The following is a 17,829-nucleotide window of genomic DNA, read 5'->3' as shown; positions in this document are numbered from 1 at the left end:
TGTACCACAGGAATCATCCTAATCTAGGGATGTAACACACAGCTCCTTCAACTGTTTCTGTGCCTCTAGGTTCCGACGATTCTGATTGCACGCCAGGTACCCACGTCTGACGTGTTGACGAGTGTGAGAGTGTGTGTATTCAGTACTGTGCATGCTGTGTGGTATTCACTGGGTGTGTTAGTGAGTCCATTTCTGCCTGCAGGAAAAGCAAGACACACTTAAAAAGCACACACTAATTATGTTGTGTATGTGTGTGTGTGAGCGAGAGAGAGAGAGAGATTGCTAGTCCACAGAATAAACAGAAGAAATAACTATATCAATGGGACAGTTAGAGAACCATGTAGTGTGTGAAGTGTGTTAAGAAATTCATCCTTTTTTTTCTTCATGGTGGTTGAGTATTTTTGCAGCTTATTGTTGAGCAACCGCAGTGTGCAGTGCTGTTCAGCGGCTTTTTGAATCTGTGTGCACCTCACATTGCTCTCTTTATTTGCGGACCAATGTTTTCATGAATTCATGTATACTGTGTCTGCGTTGGGACACTCAGGCCATCTGCATGGTATTTATCCCATAATGCATTGCATCTTTTTAATGTGCTTTTCCTCCTCCTACCCAATGGGCCTCTTGGCCCCTCCCCTCTCTACAATTCTGCCCCTTCATTGGCTCAGGATCTCAATCTGCTACCCCTGTCGGTGGTAAGAGTTTCCACATATTTTGCTAGTCACTCAATCCTTGTCCCTTTCCACACATTTCCCTGGACTCCACTTTTCTCCTACATATTTTTTCTCTCTGTGGTTGATGGAGGCACTGACTTTCCTATCAACCCCCCCACTCTACTTGCTGCATGTAGAGTGCATAGCTTACCTGCTTGGCTCACTATGGCTAATCTGGGGCTTTTTTTCCTGCTTAAATATTTGAAAATGGATTTTTATTTGGTTTAAACTCACAGCAAATGGTTGTGTCATTATTTTCAAAATGTAATGTGCTGATGTTTGGCATTGCAGAGAAAAGTGTGGAGGAATTTGTCCATGTCTGTCTTCTTTAGTAGGACTCATAGAAAACTTTTCTGCTGTTCACTGGCAACACTTCATTCTTCCTGTTTGGTGACATGTCAAACTTTTCCCCTCTCTTTGTCTGTTAGAAGATTCTTGTGCAAGCTTCATTTTAGACATATGGGTAAAACCTTGTTTTATAGGGTTACAGAAAAACTTTTCTCTATTTGCTTAGTGGGCTAAAGCAGTAATGAAGGTTTGAATTTGACTTTCAGGTCTAGAAACTCATAGTTTGTCTTCGTGTATGTTTCCAAGTAGTATATGTCTGTCTGTGTCTTTATGTTCTTTTAGCAAAAATGTTGGTCTCACGTTTTCCTCTCCTTTCTCCTCTCACTTCTCCCTATCCCCTCTCTTTAGCGGGCTCTCGTTCTGGATCGCCAGGTCGCGTGCTAACAAGCACAGCTTTAAGCACACTCAGCACAGGTGCACAACGAGTGAGTGCAGCTCCTGGTTCCCACCGTCGCAGCAGGATCCCCCGCAGTCAAGGCTGTAGCCGTGACTCCAGTCCAACACGCCTCTCTGTGGGTAAGTACTGACATTTTTCTGTGCCTGCATCACTATTCTCATTGTTGATTTATATATTTATTAAACTACCAATTTCTGTTCTTTTGTAATAACTGGGATTTCTTTTCTTTTTGGTGCATTTGTCATTCTTGCTATTACATTTTTAAAGTGAATTATGATCCCCCCCCCCTTATTGCTTTGTTGTTATATTTGTGGAGTGTTAAAGTAGAGTGAAGATATCATACAGCAAATTGTATTCTCACATATCTTATCTTAATCAAATATGCTTTTTTCAATCAAAGCACCATCAAACATTGGCCATATATACAATGGATCAAAAGGAGGTATGTTTTTTAAGGCTTCTTTCCATCATCCATCCCATCCCATTCATCTGAGCACTGGCTGGCCTTGCAATAATTGGGCTGTGTTAAATGCTTTGAAGAAGCTGCTTTTGAGCTGCTCTCACAATAACCTACTTAGCCACATTATACCCCTGCTGTGATGTTAATCTAAACAAGGTGTTGTTCTTGTGCTTAATGATGTGCTGAATCCCATCTTAAGAGAGTAGCAGTATATGGAAGTTAGCTATTACATAGTAAACTGTAAGCTTTGTATTCTTCTTGTCCCTTAACTGTTCACATCTAATTTCGTATCCATTTCTCTTATCCTTGTCTTTTTATCAGACACTTCGCTGACTAATAAAGTGCTTGAATCTCATGCATGTTTCATCACTATAAAAGTGCATTTCTCTTTTTCTGGGAATACATGTTTTAATGTAAATGTTTAAAAATTAAGATATTCTATGTGGGGTTCCTCATGGCTTTAAACAAGGGCCCCTGTATTTCTCTTTGGAAACCAGAAACCTTCTTCATTTCTTTATAGTTGTGTTTGTGAATCTTGTGTCTATTCTATACTTTTTCTTCTAACTTTTCCCTCTTTCTTTATATTTGTGTGTTCTTTGCATTTTCATGCTTCTCTTTCACTGTTACACTCTTTTCTTGTTCGCTTTCTTCTGTCTCTTATCTTGGGGTGGGGCAGCGAGGGGTAGTCGTATTCCACGGCCTAGTGTGAGTCAGGGCTGCAGTCGAGAGGCCAGTCGAGAGAGCAGCAGAGACACCAGCCCTGTGCGCTCCTTCACGCCGCTTGGTGAGTAGCCACGGCAAACGGTACATAGAGGGGAACCAACTATTCAGATGTAGCTCTGGCCTATGGGACTTTGTAAGGTATAGATATTTTCACTGAGTGACAGCATATGTAGGCTTTGTTATTTTAAATCCTGGACTGGACAATTTGTGACCTTAATAGTTACATCTTTGAAACTACAACACCTGAACTTCTGTTTTTCTTGTTATGCACATTGGAACAAACATCATGGCTTACACCTTTAAATTTAAATGTTGGCGCAGGGGTATAGTGCAGCTTGATTGAAGGAATGCACAGTTAAATAGTCCAAGTTTTCAATTTTTATTTTGTAGTTTTGTGGCATAAATAAAATTTTTTAGTAAATTAAATGGACACAGGCAAATAATGTTATAATTACTGCGTAATAATTTTTCTTTATTTTAACTTCAAATAGATCTGCCTTTCTGATCACTAAGTGAAAAACATCCAGTTTAAGTAGACGTGGTTTGCCGCAGTCATCATTAAGTTGGAGATCATGCTTGCTGGCCTTCCAGTTTTGCTTTGTATCATGTTGCGGATGCTGATGGATGATGACACTTGCAGTATTTGAGATGATCTTACAGCCCAGCTCACTACAGAAAAGTTTTTAAACAAAAACCTTAGACAGCATTTCTGTATTACAGCTTTTTTTTTTTGTCAGAAAGTGATTACAGCTGTTCTATTAAGAACTATAACCTTGTAAATTTATAAACTATGTTTTCTCTTTTCTGGTCCTTAACCGTGGTTTAAAAAGTTTAGATTTTTGTATCTACAAATCTACAGAAATCAGATTAAAGGAGATACAGTACCAGCATAATTAAAAGTCTTTTCAAGTGTTTATTTTCTACTGCTACTGTAACAGGCAGTTAATCTTGGATCAAGCTGTTTTATGGTTGGGCCTCAAACCTTGATATATTGGATCAAATCAGTATCACTTTCTCCAGTAAAGTGGAGGACTGTTCATTATAAGCAGAAATGGACTCTAATCTTTGGGGACTGTTGTGTTAAGCATGTATCACAAATGGTGTGGTGGTGATAGTGATTCCTCTGGTGGGCTCTAACACTGGCTTGGTTGTGCGTGTGTATGTATGTCTTTATTTGTGTTACAGCTACACGACACTACTCTCGCTCTACTGGTGCTCTCCACGCTCCAGATGCCTTTGGGGCAGCAGGTGAACTGTGACCCCCAGCCTGCTTAGCCCTTATTCAGAAGCAATATTATATATGCTCATTCTTTTTAAGTTTTACATCCCACCATTCCGCTTTTTTCAGTTTAGCTTCCATCGGACATGCATGCTTTAAGTTTAGCTTCCATAACAAGAATTCTTCCCATCTCTTAGGTTTCTAATGTGGTTACACACTCCAGCAAACAGCCACAAATGTGGGGATAACCTGTGATGAATATGTAAAATCTTTGGGAGATTAGTGTCAGCTTTAGAAAGGGCAGAAAATGACCCCAGAGCAGTGACTGGGGACATCAGGAGAAGATTGGGGAGAGTCAGAGAGAGCTTTAATTAGGACAAGAGAGAAAGCTCTTCTGCATTTGGAGCTTTTTGCTGTCAGTTCATTTAGGCTGAATAGTTAAACATTTGTGTTCAGTCCTTTATCACCAATGATTTTTTTTTTGTTCTGCATTCTAACCCAGTTTTTTTTCTTTCTCCTGTTAATGTGTTTTAAAACTTTTTTTGCTATGTTGTTGTATAAGTGTCTACGTTTTCTTCCACTGAAATACTATCGATGGTAATGTGACTGTTTTTTGTGTTCATTTGATTGTATTGTGAAGTGAACGTGACCATTAGCAATGTAGACCTTAGGCATAATTATAATATGTATGTGTTTTAGGTTCAGGATTGGGGATGTCTCAGTCCAGTCGTCTTTCTTCCTCTGTCAGTGCCATGAGAGTGTTAAATACAGGATCTGATGTAGAGGAGGCTCTAGCTGATGCCCTGGTATACCCTCACTTTTTACCCACATACAGTAATGTCTTTCGCAATAGCTGCTATTCTTCCTGGATTCCTACATCATAGTGGCAAATAATCAGTGATTATTTTTTTTGATTTGATTATTCAAATAGCAAATTATTTTATTTGATTATTTTATTTATATATTTATATATTTTTTTTTTTAATGACTGTTTAGTTTTGTAGTTTCAGGGAAAATATGTAGATACATATCTTATAGAAAATTACACATAATATCCCATCATTGGTTTTCTCTTAGTTTAGGGGGAAGGGAAATGTGTCCAAATTTGTTACTGCAATTACTTGGGTTGTGATGAGTAAAACAAATGTAAACAATTTATAAGACTGTACTTTGGTGGAACTAATATTTTTTGCTGAGTTCACTGGGGAATGAAAAAAAAAAAAAAAGTTTTCAGAAACAGAAATGCATATTAGCCAGCTAATAAAGCATAAATAAATGTAAGGGTGTTTTCTGACTGTTGCACAGTACCATACACTAACATAAATGCCTGCTATCCCTTTGACCAAAGTGCTGAGTCTGTGAATAGCCATTTGCTAACCATCAGACATTGATTTCTGACTTTGTGTTAATGCTGCCAGCTGTTAGGAGACATGCGGAGCAAGGTCAGTCTCTCTGCTTGTCTGTCTGTGTCAGATCACTTTATGTCATGCACCCTACCTATTTTGTTACATGCTTCCATTTGGGTTGGTTTTTTGGGGGTGTGGCTTATTCCCCCAAAATGCTGATAGAAATTCCCTTTGTTTTGCTTCTCCCTGATCAGAAAAAACCAGCCCGGCGGCGGTATGAGACCTATGGCATGTACTCTGATGATGATGCTAACAGTGATGCATCAAGTGCGTGTTCAGAGCGTTCATACAGCTCCCGCAATGGAAGCATTCCCACGTATATGCGTCAGACTGAGGATGTGGCTGAAGTGCTAAACCGATGTGCCTCCGCCAACTGGTCTGAGAGGAAGGAGGGGCTGATGGGACTCCAGACTTTACTAAAGAACCAGCGCACTCTGAGGTGACATACAGAACTATTCAAAACCTTGGAGAAACAGTTTTCAGTTGTATGCAACTTAAAATATTATGTACTACATTCATATTTCCAGCTAATATATAGGAATCTGTTAAAGGAAGAAATAGTTTCTAATTTTAAAAGGGTAGAGTAGGTATGTAAAACATTGTAAAGATACAGTATTCCTGAGGTTGGAAAAAGGGCATCGCATGCTGTGTCTTTTGCTGTTACAGATCTTTTCGCTAGTGCAGAGGCCCCTGTTGTTAATGACATTGATTCTACTTTCTTCTGTTTCAGTCGTGTTGAGCTGAAGAGGTTATGTGAAATTTTCACCAGGATGTTTGCAGATCCACACAGCAAGGTACCTCGGCATGTTGCTTGCAGTGGGGCTTATTTAAGCGCACACACACACACACACAAACTCTGCTCTATAGAATATATAAAAATATACTTCAGCCTTGCACGAATCTCACTCTCGGATAACAAAATATCGGATTCTGCCTCACCTAGAGCCCGTTTTTCTTTTTCTTTCCTCAGACATGTAAACACACGCTCAGCAACACTCTCGCCCCGCATGCGCTCTGCACACTAACTCTCGGAGTAAAGCCTTGGTGGCTAATGGCATGTTTGGTTTGGGTTTTTGGTGGATTTTTCTTGCTCTTCACTGCCAGTTACAGTGCTCGGCTCTTGTCACTCACCGCACTTCTGATACTTCCTTCAATCTTTTCCACACGCTTGCACGCACAGAAACACAAAGTATGTATGGAATTCTACAAGAAAAACTGCTATTCTGGAACATCCCAGAATTTCTATGCCCCTCACACCAAGTCAGCGTAGAATTAAATCCTGACATTTAGGTGGATGAGAGAATTAAGTCACAGACATATGTTTTTTTTTTTTTTTTGTTTTTTTTAATAAATGTAGCTTTATTAGTATTTGCGAACACTTCCTGAATAGACGTTTTACTGGATTAATGTCAGTTTCAGAGCCATTTAAATGGATATATCTATAAGGTCAGCTGTACCTTTATTCGCACATATAAACGTACAAGCGTGCTTGAACACTAACCCGCTCGGTGTCTTAATTTGCCGTTTGAACTTTTCTCAACTCTCCTGCGACATTTCGAGTTCCTTCTGACTCTCTCCCTGCTCTCAGTGGCTGGGCTGTTGCCCTGCCCTGTAAATCTGATTGACCGCCTTTGGGCACAACCATCTCTCTGATTTGCAGCGTGAATCCAGAGGCTTCGGCACGGCAGAATCCGGTATCAGTTCAGCCTCCTTTAAGGTACATTACACATACCTGTATGCTGACAAATGCCTGACCTGTTCCTTGGAGTCTAGAGAGCAGGAACCCTTTTCTCCATGATGTGTTTCCATTACAGAATCCTTAAATACTCTCAAACAGAGTTTCCTCCTTTTGTATATTTGTATAATTTTTCTCTTCCTGTTGTTTTATTTTCTCTTGATTCTTTCTATTTTATCCCTCTCTCTTGGATTTAATATAAAAGTGTTTGAAATGGTTCAATACACTGTATTTCACAATTCTTCCAAAATGTGCAATTTTTTTTTCAACACAGTTGTAATTTTAATTCTGTAAATTCTGAATGACCACAATGGTGGTGCTGTGCACAGTGGATACTCCTGGAGGATATCAGCCACACCATGACATAACATCATATGCAGCCAGCAATACAAATGCTGTTCTCACACACTGACAACTGTGATGGTCACATGCATGACTAACTGGGGTTTATAGAATCACAGTTACTTTTTTCCTATATTACAGCCAGAGGTTTTGTAAAGCACAGATGTTGAATAATAACAAGTCATAAGAAATCAGACTTTTCTAAAATGAAACTGCATGGTCTTCCACTAGTGAAACACCCTTCAGCACAGCCTAGGACACAGTAGCCAGCAATATATGCTAATTCACAAATTGAGACTTAGTGACACATACCTCCTTAGGACACAGCAGGACTCTAAGCAAGCTTGCAAATAATATGATCATCTCACCCTCACATTTAGCAGAGATGATATCTTGCAGTATTAATTGAACTCCACTAGAGGTCTAATACTTTAGGTCAAATGTGGTCTCCAAGAAGTCTTATCATATATATGTTTCTAGTTGGCTTCGCGCCCAATGATTCCGGGTAGGCTTGCCTTCTGACAGACAAGGAATGACCAAATTAATATTTTTAGTCGTTGACGTGTGCCATGGTGAGAGGTGGAAGGATGACTGTGAAATATTCTGTATATTACTGGCTTTGTCACACTTGTCACTGCATGATTCTGACATGTGCACAGCTACAAAAGGAGTATCCATTGTTCTCTGCAGCATCAGTGAAGTAATACTGAATTTATACTGCTGTCAGAAATAAAAACAGATTTTTGTTTTAATGCCCTTGATTTACTGTAAGGGCTGTGAAAGTTGATGAGTAAACTCACTAAATTATGTTTTCTTTTCATGTCTTTCGCTGGGGTGGAACGGTAGAGAGTAAGTTCAGATCGATTTTATGCAGTTTTCATTCTGATCTGACAGTAATCTAACCATTTTTGATGCTTCTTAACTTTTATGTTTGCTGTTTCTTTAATGAATTGCTGGGGCTTGTATATAATTGTTCCTGATTTTAGTGTATTTAGGTTTTGGTGGTAACAGAACAAGCTGCAAAACTAATATACTAATAAATAACAGACTCATCCGACTACTTGTAGAACATTAATGCCATTGATTCTCTGTCCTTGTTCGTGCCTTTACCTGCTCCATTTAAAAGATAATACATTCCAGATCATTTTTGCATTAAAAACTAATCACTAATTTAAAACTCAAGAAATTATGGATTATCTTGCTAATCTGTGGATTTACATATGGACATATAATACTAAGATTTCAAAAATGTTTTAATTCCCTGAAAGCCAGGAACAATGCACAGTATGTACATTTAAACAGAAATTAGTTGTTTGTTTCCAAAAAAAAAAGCGCTTGACGAGCATTTTGCCCATAATAAAGGACATTTTCTGAATCCAGCTTTGCATCTTGCCAATTACTATTTGTATGTTTCAACAGGTGTTCAGCATGTTCCTGGAGACCTTAGTGGACTTTATAGTAGTGCATAAGGAGGATCTGCAGGACTGGCTGTTTGTATTGCTCACACAGCTGCTGAAGAAAATGGGGGCAGACCTGCTCGGCTCTGTACAAGCAAAAGTACAAAAAGCCCTTGATGTCACCAGGTCTGTAAAATGTGTTGTAAATGATCACATAACAAATTTTCTGTTCAGCAAAATATCTTATAAACCTCTCTCTCTATATAGGGATTCTTTTCCTAATGATCTGCAGTTTACCATTCTGATGAGGTTTACTGTAGACCAGACGCAGACACCTAACTTGAAGGTAAGTGCTGCTTTTGAACCTGGTTATGTGTTTTCACTGACCAGCTGAGCTGGCAATCTTCTGAGACATGCTCAATTTTTAAGGTAGTATTGTACTGTGGATGGTTGCAATTCAGGTGCTTGCCAGGGTACCTAGCAGATTTAGGAGTGTTTCAGAATAAGTGTCTGTGCTATGAGGCGGTTATTAGCTCTGCATCAATTCTTGTGCAAACCATGAGGTCACTGCTCGGCACAAGATTTCACCCCAACGTCATCTCCCCAGCACGTGTTTACTCACATTCACACCTTTATACCCTCCTCCATTTTTGTGTACTCTTCTTTAGCTGTCATTTAGTTTCTTTTCCTTACCAGTATTTTTTTCTTCCTTGCCCCTTCCCTCCGTCTCTCTCTTTCTGTGCGGGACTCTCTGACATTGACATGCTCTCCTCTCTCTCTCTGAAGCCGGGGAGAAGGCGCTGTTGCCAGTACGGGGGCAGGGCTATAGAATTGCTTCCCCTCAGAAAGCGGCGGCATGCTTGCACACTGCAGGAACATATCCAAGTGTGGAACCAAGCAGTACAGGTCAGTGAGACACAGGGGAAGCAATTCTATGGCACGCAGGGCTCCCAAAAGGCAAATCCTCTTCATGATCACAGGCCTACAAGGGCTGATTGCTTTAAACTTACTGACATCATAACCTTGACAGCTCTTACAGTTGTTATCAGTTTCAGTCCCTTTTCAAATTGAAGAGGAGCCTTTGTGAGATTGTAGAGAGTACTGGACTGAGCCCGTGCTGAAATAACTGCTCTGCTCCCAGTCAAAGAGAGAGAGAGAATGTTCTAGTATTACCTTGTTCAATGGACTGCCTGAAAGAAGCTACTTGTGTTACAAAGTAGATAATGGACACTCTGCAGGTGATGCATGGAAGGATAATGAGTGGAGCATCATTCCTAGGACATGCATTAGCTTTTATGTCTTCAATACAATGCCCAAACATTCCTCTATTCCTCCCCTAAACCTCTGTCAGCTGTCTTGTTTCATTTCCTGCTGTGTCTCGTCACTCCCTATTGTTGTGAATTATTTTTGTTAAGCTTAGCTGTGTATATCGTGATTCTGGGTCTAATTTTTGTTTTTATACTTTATGGATTATAAAAGAATTTAATTACTTATAATGGATGATTATTGGGATTATGGGCAGAATTTTGTCTTAGATGCTTAAATGTTTAAATGTTTTGTGTAAACAAGGAAGTGAGATACAGAATGCATAAAACAATTGTCATTAGCAAAAGAGATTTGGAAGAGTATAAATCCAAATGCTGTAGTCATAAATTGCTGAAAAAATGTAATGCTGCCAATGCTTAAAGTGTAGTACCTATAATAATGCTTTTTGTTTTATAATTTCTTCTGATATTAAATTACCAAATGTGTTGTAGTTTAGTAGTAATGTGAGGCCAATATTTCCAGGTGAAGGTGGCCATCCTGAAGTACATAGAGACGCTGACACTACAGATGGAGCCACAGGACTTTGTAAACTCTAGTGAGACAAGACTTGCTGTCTCCCGTATCATCACATGGACCACAGAACCCAAGAGCTCTGATGTTAGAAAGGTATAAAAGCCATTCCATGTGAAGTCCATATACAGTCATACATGTAGCATCCATAGATTTCCAGTGACATTTAAACTTCCGAATAGGTGACTTTTGTAAATCATTTTCATCTTTTGCACAATGTAATGCCTTCAGTTATGTCGAATAGGCTGCTGAGAACATTCAGGTTTAGGCATTTAATGTGTTATGTTCTTCTTTTGCTATAAATGTTTATTTAAGGTTTCTTCTGAATTGCTGGAGGATTGTGTATTGGTTTGTTGCAGGCAGCCCAGTCTGTGCTGATAGCTCTGTTCCAGCTAAATACACCAGAGTTTACAATGCTTCTTGGTGCACTACCTAAAACCTTCCAAGATGGAGCCACCAAACTCCTTCAGAATCACCTGCGCAACACAGGCAATGTAGCACAGGTAAGGCGCTTATCGGTATAAACATATGCACAACTGGGCGTTCGGAATTGCAAAATACCACCTTAAAACTTGCATGTTTAGGGTAATGGGAGATTTAGAGACCTTTCTGGAGAAATCTGTTATTGCATACAGCCTGAGGAAGTCTACATTCAGAAGAAATGTAAGATGATTTACAAGAATTTTTGGTTAAAAGACTTTAAATTCTAATGCAGATTGATGTAAGTAAAATGCTGTGGAAAATTTTATTCTGTAATATTTTAGCTTATTGGTTTGTTCATTTATGATAAAATAATACAAGAATGAAAGCAATTATATCCAACAAATGCAGAAAATGTAAAATGTGGCAAATGGTTTCTGTGGCTTTCTGTGAAGTGCAGGGATACGGATATAAACATATAAACAGTCACATTCACTTAGCAACAGACTTTGGCTGTAGGAGCAGATAGATGGTCAGTAAAATGTATGTGCTTTAAAACTGTGTTTTCAAGCTAAATTACAATTTTTTAGATGGTTGTATATGTTGTGTTTACAAAACAACAGTGAGGATATCACTCAATTTGTTGGAGAGTAGTTTGTTTTTTCAAATAGCAGAGGCACAAACAAAAAAATGTTGTACGTTACAGATAAGAAAACACAGCAATGATCCATAGCCTGGCTGCATTTTTAGTCTATAATCATACCATATCAAACATCATCTCTGTTCAGCAAGAAAAAAAGACAAATCAGCCTCACGTTTGAATCCTTTCTGTTCTCACAACTTAAAGCCTTGGTTAAGCCCTTTTTAACAATGTCTTTATAATGCTCTCTTTTGGGTTGCAAGCTTTATTTAGTTGCAGTAGCTCTCATCGGTGCCATTAGGAGCATAGCATCTTGGTTGGCCTGGTATATTGTGCAGATCCTGTTTTCAAGGCAGTGCATGTGACCAAAATACACAAAGACGTAAAGATGCCAGAAAATCTCCTCTGAAAACCTATTTATTTTTAGAATTAATATATGTTAAAATGAATTAGGCATGGCGAACCAGCATATTGACACAAATTATTGCAACAATATTTTGTCCTTCCCCTGCTTTGAATTAAAAATAAAATAATAAATAAAAAATCATAAGGATAGGCAGCACGGTGGCGCATCATGTAGTGTCGCTGTCACACAGCTCCAAGGACCTGGAGGTTGTGGGTTCGTGTCCCGCTCCGGGTGACTGTCTGTGAGGAATTTGGTGTGTTCTCCATATCTGCATGGGTTTCCTCTGGGTGCGCCAGTTTCCAGAAAAAAAAAAATAAAACACATAGGTGGTAGATGGATCAGCAACTCAAGTGTCCATAGGTATCAAGGTTAAGCGATTACAGATCATAAATGAAAAATCATAAGGACTCCTCTTTAATTTTGTGTAGTTGTATAATTTCTTAGATTTAGCATTCGTGCATCATTACTCATTTAGTGATTGCCCAGAAATTATGTTTAGCATGTATACTGGAGTAAGTCCACTGTAGCATGTATGAGGGAATCAACAGCCCAAACACTGTGTCTTTATTCACATTAAATGATTATGCCTGGAGGGGGAGGTAAAAACCTTACTAGGGACATGAACCAAAAAAAACATCAATTGATAAAACTTAGTTGACACTTTTGACAATAGAGCCAGAATGATCATGGTATGTTTGATCTGTGCATTTTTGTATGAATTGTTGGACACCTATTAGTATGAAATAACAATAATAAATAAAAAACATGTAATGTAGCATGGATTTTTTGAGATATAATTAAAAATGCCTTTTACTGAACCCTAGGCTCAGGTGGGAAGCCCACTGATGCGACACACACCAAGATTACCACCCAGTTTTTCTAGCCCGCTAACGTCTCCTACCAACACGTCACAGAACACACTCTCACCGAGGTAAATTTGGTTGTCATATAGTTACATTCTACTCATTTTGTGACTTGTTCATATTGGTAGGCTTTCCAGCCCCACTGATTCTATGTTACATCTGTTGGTGCAGTGCATTTGATTATGACACAGAAAATATGAACTCGGAGGAGATTTACAGCTCTCTGCGTGGGGTTAGCCAAGCCATTCAGAACTTCAGTGTCCGCAGTCAAGAAGACATGACTGAACCACCTCGCAAAAGAGAAGGGGATGGAGGCGAAGAGGTGAGAGGTGGAGGGTCAAGGGGCAATTAAGATTTGCCACATTTATTCATTTCTCTATGTCTGTGTGTAAACCTTGGTGATGCTTTTAGAGAAACTACAGCTTAGACTAATCTTTTCTGCACCTTGTTTAACACAACTGTCACAGTATAAACATGGTTAAACTGATGTTTTTGTCTGTGCAGGGTGGTCCTGAAACTACAGATTCGGGTCGGACAGCTTTGGACAACAAAACCTCTTTGCTAAATACCATGCCACTCCTTTCCTCGTCTCCTTACTCTGATTCTTCCTTCGGCTTTGCCCCTTTTAGTAAGAGCCTAAAAGATGCACCAGTCCAAGATGCAGAGTCCCTTACAGCTGGTGAGACAACCTCTCTGGATATTATAATGTTATTGCTCATTTTGCTAAACAATCAGTGCCAAACTGAGTTTTACTGAGGTGAAGTAAGAAAAGTGGGATAGTGCATCTCAGTACTGAGTCTGAATACATTTTATTTTACTATTAGTATTTATAGTGTAGTTTCAGGGTATTCATAATACAGTACAACTACCTGTTTGGATGTTATTGGCACTGAGGGGGGAAAGGTCACATGGCCACTCTTGTCACTGGTGGCTCCACAAGGTTTTTTTTTTCCCTCCTCCTCGTTCTTTTAAGCCTAGGTGCTTGTTTTCTGGAAGGAGAGTTCTAATTCTCGTATGGATAATGGTTTAACTGTGCCAGCAGACAGCAGCGTGGACCAATCAGAGGTGGTGGCTGAACTGCTGAAAGAGCTTTCCAATCACAGTGAGCGGGTGGAAGAGAGGAAGGCAGCACTCTGTGAGCTTATGCGGCTGATCAGGGAAACACAGCTGCATGTCTGGGACGAACATTTCAAAACCATTCTACTGCTGCTACTGGAAACTCTGGGGGATGGAGAGGTATATAATACACCAAAAGACCACCTGTAATGTTTACTGGAGGAATGAAAGAAGAAAATTTTGTTACTAATTACACTATCATTCTTGTGAACTTTGGCAGCATGTAATTCGTGCATTAGCTCTGAGGGTGCTGAAGGAAATTCTAAACAGGCAGCCATGGCGCTTTAAAAACTATGCAGAACTCACCATCATGAAAACGTTAGAAGCACACAAAGATCCACACAAAGAGGTCAGTCTCTATTTCATGAAAAATTGATACTGTGTTTTTCAGTGCTAATAATAAACGTGCCCATTCAGACTGTTATTAACAATAAGTGCAAAAGCCAATCTCTCTCATGATATGGGGGATATACCAGTGACCACGGCAGGGGTGCCTTACGTATGTGAGAAGTTTCCATTGATGTATAGATGAAGGTTGTGTTTTTAGGAACTACTTATTGCAGGAGGCCAGTTTTGAATTTAATCATTGGAACACTCGTCTTAAAACTTGTTGAACTTTGCTATCAGTCATTCAGAAATAAATCTTGTTAATAAAAAGCTGTAAAAAGAAATTCTAAACTCTGTTTTAAATCACATCTCTGTCACATTGTTGGGTTTAGGTTGTCCGGGCAGCAGAAGAGGCAGCGGCCATGCTGGCGAGTTCCATAAGCCCAGAGCAATGCATAAAAGTTCTATGCCCCATCATCCAGTCTGCAGACTACCCCATCAACCTGGCCGCCATCAAGATGCTCACCAAAGTCATTGAGCGCTTGTCCAAGGACAGCTTGGTCCAAATGTTGCCTGAGATTGTCCCTGGGCTCATACAGGTAAGAACTAATTTATGTGGCATTTATAGCACGGCGTTTTCAAACTTGGAGAGTCCTGGAGTACTCTGTAATATGTGTTTTGCTCTTCTCTCTAGGGTTATGATAACTCTGAGAGCAGTGTACGAAAGGCTTGTGTATTCTGCCTCGTGGCTATTTATTCCATCATTGGAGAGGATCTCAAACCTCATCTCAGCCAATTGTCTGGCAGTAAGGTATGCTAGTTCCATTTGGTGCACAATGGATGTAATAAAATCATATCAAATGATATTACAGCATAACACTGTGTTGTGACTATCATGTGGCTAGTGCATTTGTCTGAGGTTAACATATAAATACCACATTCTTTGTTACAGCTCTCATTTATGCCACACTAGTTAGTGCAATATATTGCTAATTAAAGAAATAGGGATATTCAAGAGCACATTGTCAATACTCTCAGTTACTATCTACTCTAACAGTGTACTGATCTCAACTGTACACACACATAAACATACACTCTCTCTGTTTCTGCAGCTGAAGTTGTTGAACCTGTATATAAAGCGTGCCCAGAGTGGCTCCAGTGGAAGTGACCCATCCTCAGACATGGGAGGTCAAGGCCTGTAGTTCAACCAGGACTCACTCATGGGACTTAATAAGGGCAGGGAGCCCAAGCAGGCTTTTTAACACGCATAAAAATACACTCAGACTGCTGTACACTCACACAGGCTTGCAGTCATACACTCTCACACGTATGGACCTACACTGCTGGACTCCATCCTTTGCCTTCACTTTACACTCCACCTGCAGTCAGAAGCCATTTGGGGCAATACTGGACTTGACTGAACTTCTTCCTCCGAAACAGAATTCAGCCCCTGTGTTTGTGTGAATGTGTCTTTCTTTGTGTAAGCTCCATCTGTGACACTGGTGGTAAGCTTTTTAGAGCTTGTTGACTGGTAACGGGGAGAGTGTGTGTGTGCGTGTGTGTGTGTGTGCGTGTGTGTGTGCGCCTGTGTGAGTTTCACTTATCTGTGGAAATCCCACCAATGAGATAAGGGGGAGAGAGGGGAGGCTCTGGGTGTCATTCCACAATATCAAGATGTTTTCTTTTGTATCACAGAGCTTTTGGGGAATTCTCAGATTTGTAAGATGCAGCTCAAAACTTCAGAATCTGAGCAGAAATATTAACAAACCCAATGTCTTGATAATTAATGGTCATATCACTTCATAACACTCTATTATATGGCATATTTTGCTTGGCTATATGCATGTCATGATTAAAAAACAACCCATTTATCTGGTAGCCTACAGGGCTTAACGGGCCTGGTGACCCATTCTCATGCCCAAGATGTCGCAGTTGTTCTGCAAAGCCAGAAGTGACTGAATACATAGGCAATATGTATCTATATATAACACAGCAGGAGTATTCGAGAAGGTTTTGTGTTGTTCAGAGGGAGTGTGGATTCTTTTCAGTAGCATAGTGTCATTCTACTCCAGTGGGAAATTTGTAGAAATGTATTTACGCATCTAAATGGCAAAACTGTTGTGTCTTTCTCCTCCCTGTAGTCTCTCTTTCTCCCCTTGTGAGGAAACCGTTTCCTCTGTTCTTTCCCTCTGCATTTCTAGAGCTATGCTAACAATGAAATGAAAATAAAGACAAAATGTACAGACATGAGCAAGCTGTTTTACCTTCATTTCTATGCTTTTACAAAACAGTGTACTTTGTCACTATATTGTGTTATATTTTTTTGGCCCTCATCCATTTGCGTTACAGACGCACAGTGATGGATTGTTATAAATACTAAATTCTGTAATAACTTTCAGAACAATTAATCTGATAAAATAACAAAAGCTGAAATCCAGTGATCTACTCTAAGAGGCCTTGTGGGACATGGGAGTTCTAAAATTTTACTGTTGTCCCCTGGTGACAACAGCATTAAACAACTCTGCAACTGGACAGGACACAGTTGTATCTATATTTGTAAATAAAGTCAGAATATGATGTAAAATGTCCTATGCCAGTCCATTAGTGCTGAACATGAGGTCCAGCTGAGTCTCTTCTTACCAACAACCACATTTATCAATCGTTAAAAAATTACAGTATCCTACACTTTGCCGCAGCAACCTTTTATGTTTATCGTCCAATCGACAACCAGCTACACCTAACAACTAAGTGTACTCATTGGGTCCATACCATGAGTACGCAAACCACCTTTCACTTCACAGGGGTCATCAGATAGACACCTCCCCTCGTCATTGTTTTGCTGAATTAAGTTGAATTTACCAGTTTACAGTAAAGGGAAATATCTGGGTTTAAATTCTGTCAATGACTCTCTAATGTATCAAAATGAAAAGGATGCCAAGCTCTTGAGCTTATTCTGATACAGGATACATTTGTTCAGAGACGTTTAGCTCCATGGTTCCAGGTTTAAATTATTTGAAAAATTAATAAGTAGCAAAGGAGTTATCAAACATCAGTTAAGTATTTTTCAGTCAAGTACTGCAGGTCAATTCAACTAGCATCTTCCTTGGACCATTACCCTGCATGTCAGGTTCACATTTGCAATAACATAGTTCACCTCAGACATTAGGGGTGGAATTATACATGTTTCAAAAAGGAAAAATCATGGTTCAGGACAGTTGGACCCCAGGACCAGGACTGAAGAATACAGCCCCCATAAAAATCGTGTAACTCGAAAAAGAAAAAGTTTTCTTTTCTGCTCGAGTAGCAGCCCTTATGATGATGATCAATGACTAAAGGAATAATAAGCATATGTATTGTGAATCAAATATGTTGGCATAATTCACTTTTTCCATTTTGCTAATCCATAAGTGCTTGGATTGTAAACTTGGCTGGCACCCACTGTCACAGTTGATAAAATGAATGAGATTCAAGATTGAAAATAGTG

General features: G+C 39.5%; 1 protein-coding gene across 4 annotated transcripts in view; it reads left to right on the top strand.

The window, feature by feature from the left end:
- The window catches only part of clasp2 (cytoplasmic linker associated protein 2), a 47,429-nt gene extending 30,843 nt beyond the window's left edge, over positions 1 to 16,586 (top strand). Inside the window, exons 21-44 of one of the 4 annotated variants that reach the window (XM_066674056.1) lie at positions 70 to 96; positions 666 to 692; positions 1,407 to 1,574; positions 1,856 to 1,897; positions 2,592 to 2,699; positions 3,824 to 3,886; positions 4,557 to 4,663; positions 5,276 to 5,299; positions 5,458 to 5,702; positions 5,994 to 6,057; positions 6,924 to 6,980; positions 8,187 to 8,189; positions 8,760 to 8,923; positions 9,005 to 9,083; positions 10,526 to 10,669; positions 10,933 to 11,076; positions 12,864 to 12,970; positions 13,074 to 13,224; positions 13,407 to 13,581; positions 13,945 to 14,138; positions 14,239 to 14,367; positions 14,738 to 14,944; positions 15,040 to 15,156; positions 15,458 to 16,586. In XM_066674056.1, coding sequence (XP_066530153.1) covers positions 70 to 96; positions 666 to 692; positions 1,407 to 1,574; positions 1,856 to 1,897; positions 2,592 to 2,699; positions 3,824 to 3,886; positions 4,557 to 4,663; positions 5,276 to 5,299; positions 5,458 to 5,702; positions 5,994 to 6,057; positions 6,924 to 6,980; positions 8,187 to 8,189; positions 8,760 to 8,923; positions 9,005 to 9,083; positions 10,526 to 10,669; positions 10,933 to 11,076; positions 12,864 to 12,970; positions 13,074 to 13,224; positions 13,407 to 13,581; positions 13,945 to 14,138; positions 14,239 to 14,367; positions 14,738 to 14,944; positions 15,040 to 15,156; positions 15,458 to 15,547 — 2,636 coding nt within the window. In that variant the 3' untranslated portion in view covers positions 15,548 to 16,586. Of the gene's footprint in view, positions 1 to 69; positions 97 to 665; positions 693 to 1,406; positions 1,575 to 1,855; positions 1,898 to 2,591; positions 2,700 to 3,823; positions 3,887 to 4,556; positions 4,664 to 5,275; positions 5,300 to 5,457; positions 5,703 to 5,993; positions 6,058 to 6,923; positions 6,981 to 8,186; positions 8,190 to 8,759; positions 8,924 to 9,004; positions 9,084 to 10,525; positions 10,670 to 10,932; positions 11,077 to 12,863; positions 12,971 to 13,073; positions 13,225 to 13,406; positions 13,582 to 13,941; positions 14,139 to 14,238; positions 14,368 to 14,737; positions 14,945 to 15,039; positions 15,157 to 15,457 lie in introns of all 4 variants that reach the window. The other 3 variants (XM_066674055.1, XM_066674058.1, XM_066674057.1) reach the window with 3 other exon arrangements.
- Positions 16,587 to 17,829: the final 1,243 nt, after the last annotated feature.

This window comes from Hoplias malabaricus, chromosome 6, assembly GCF_029633855.1.
Source record: "Hoplias malabaricus isolate fHopMal1 chromosome 6, fHopMal1.hap1, whole genome shotgun sequence".
NCBI lineage: Eukaryota > Metazoa > Chordata > Actinopteri > Characiformes > Erythrinidae > Hoplias > Hoplias malabaricus.
This window is presented reverse-complemented; position numbering and strand designations above follow the sequence as displayed.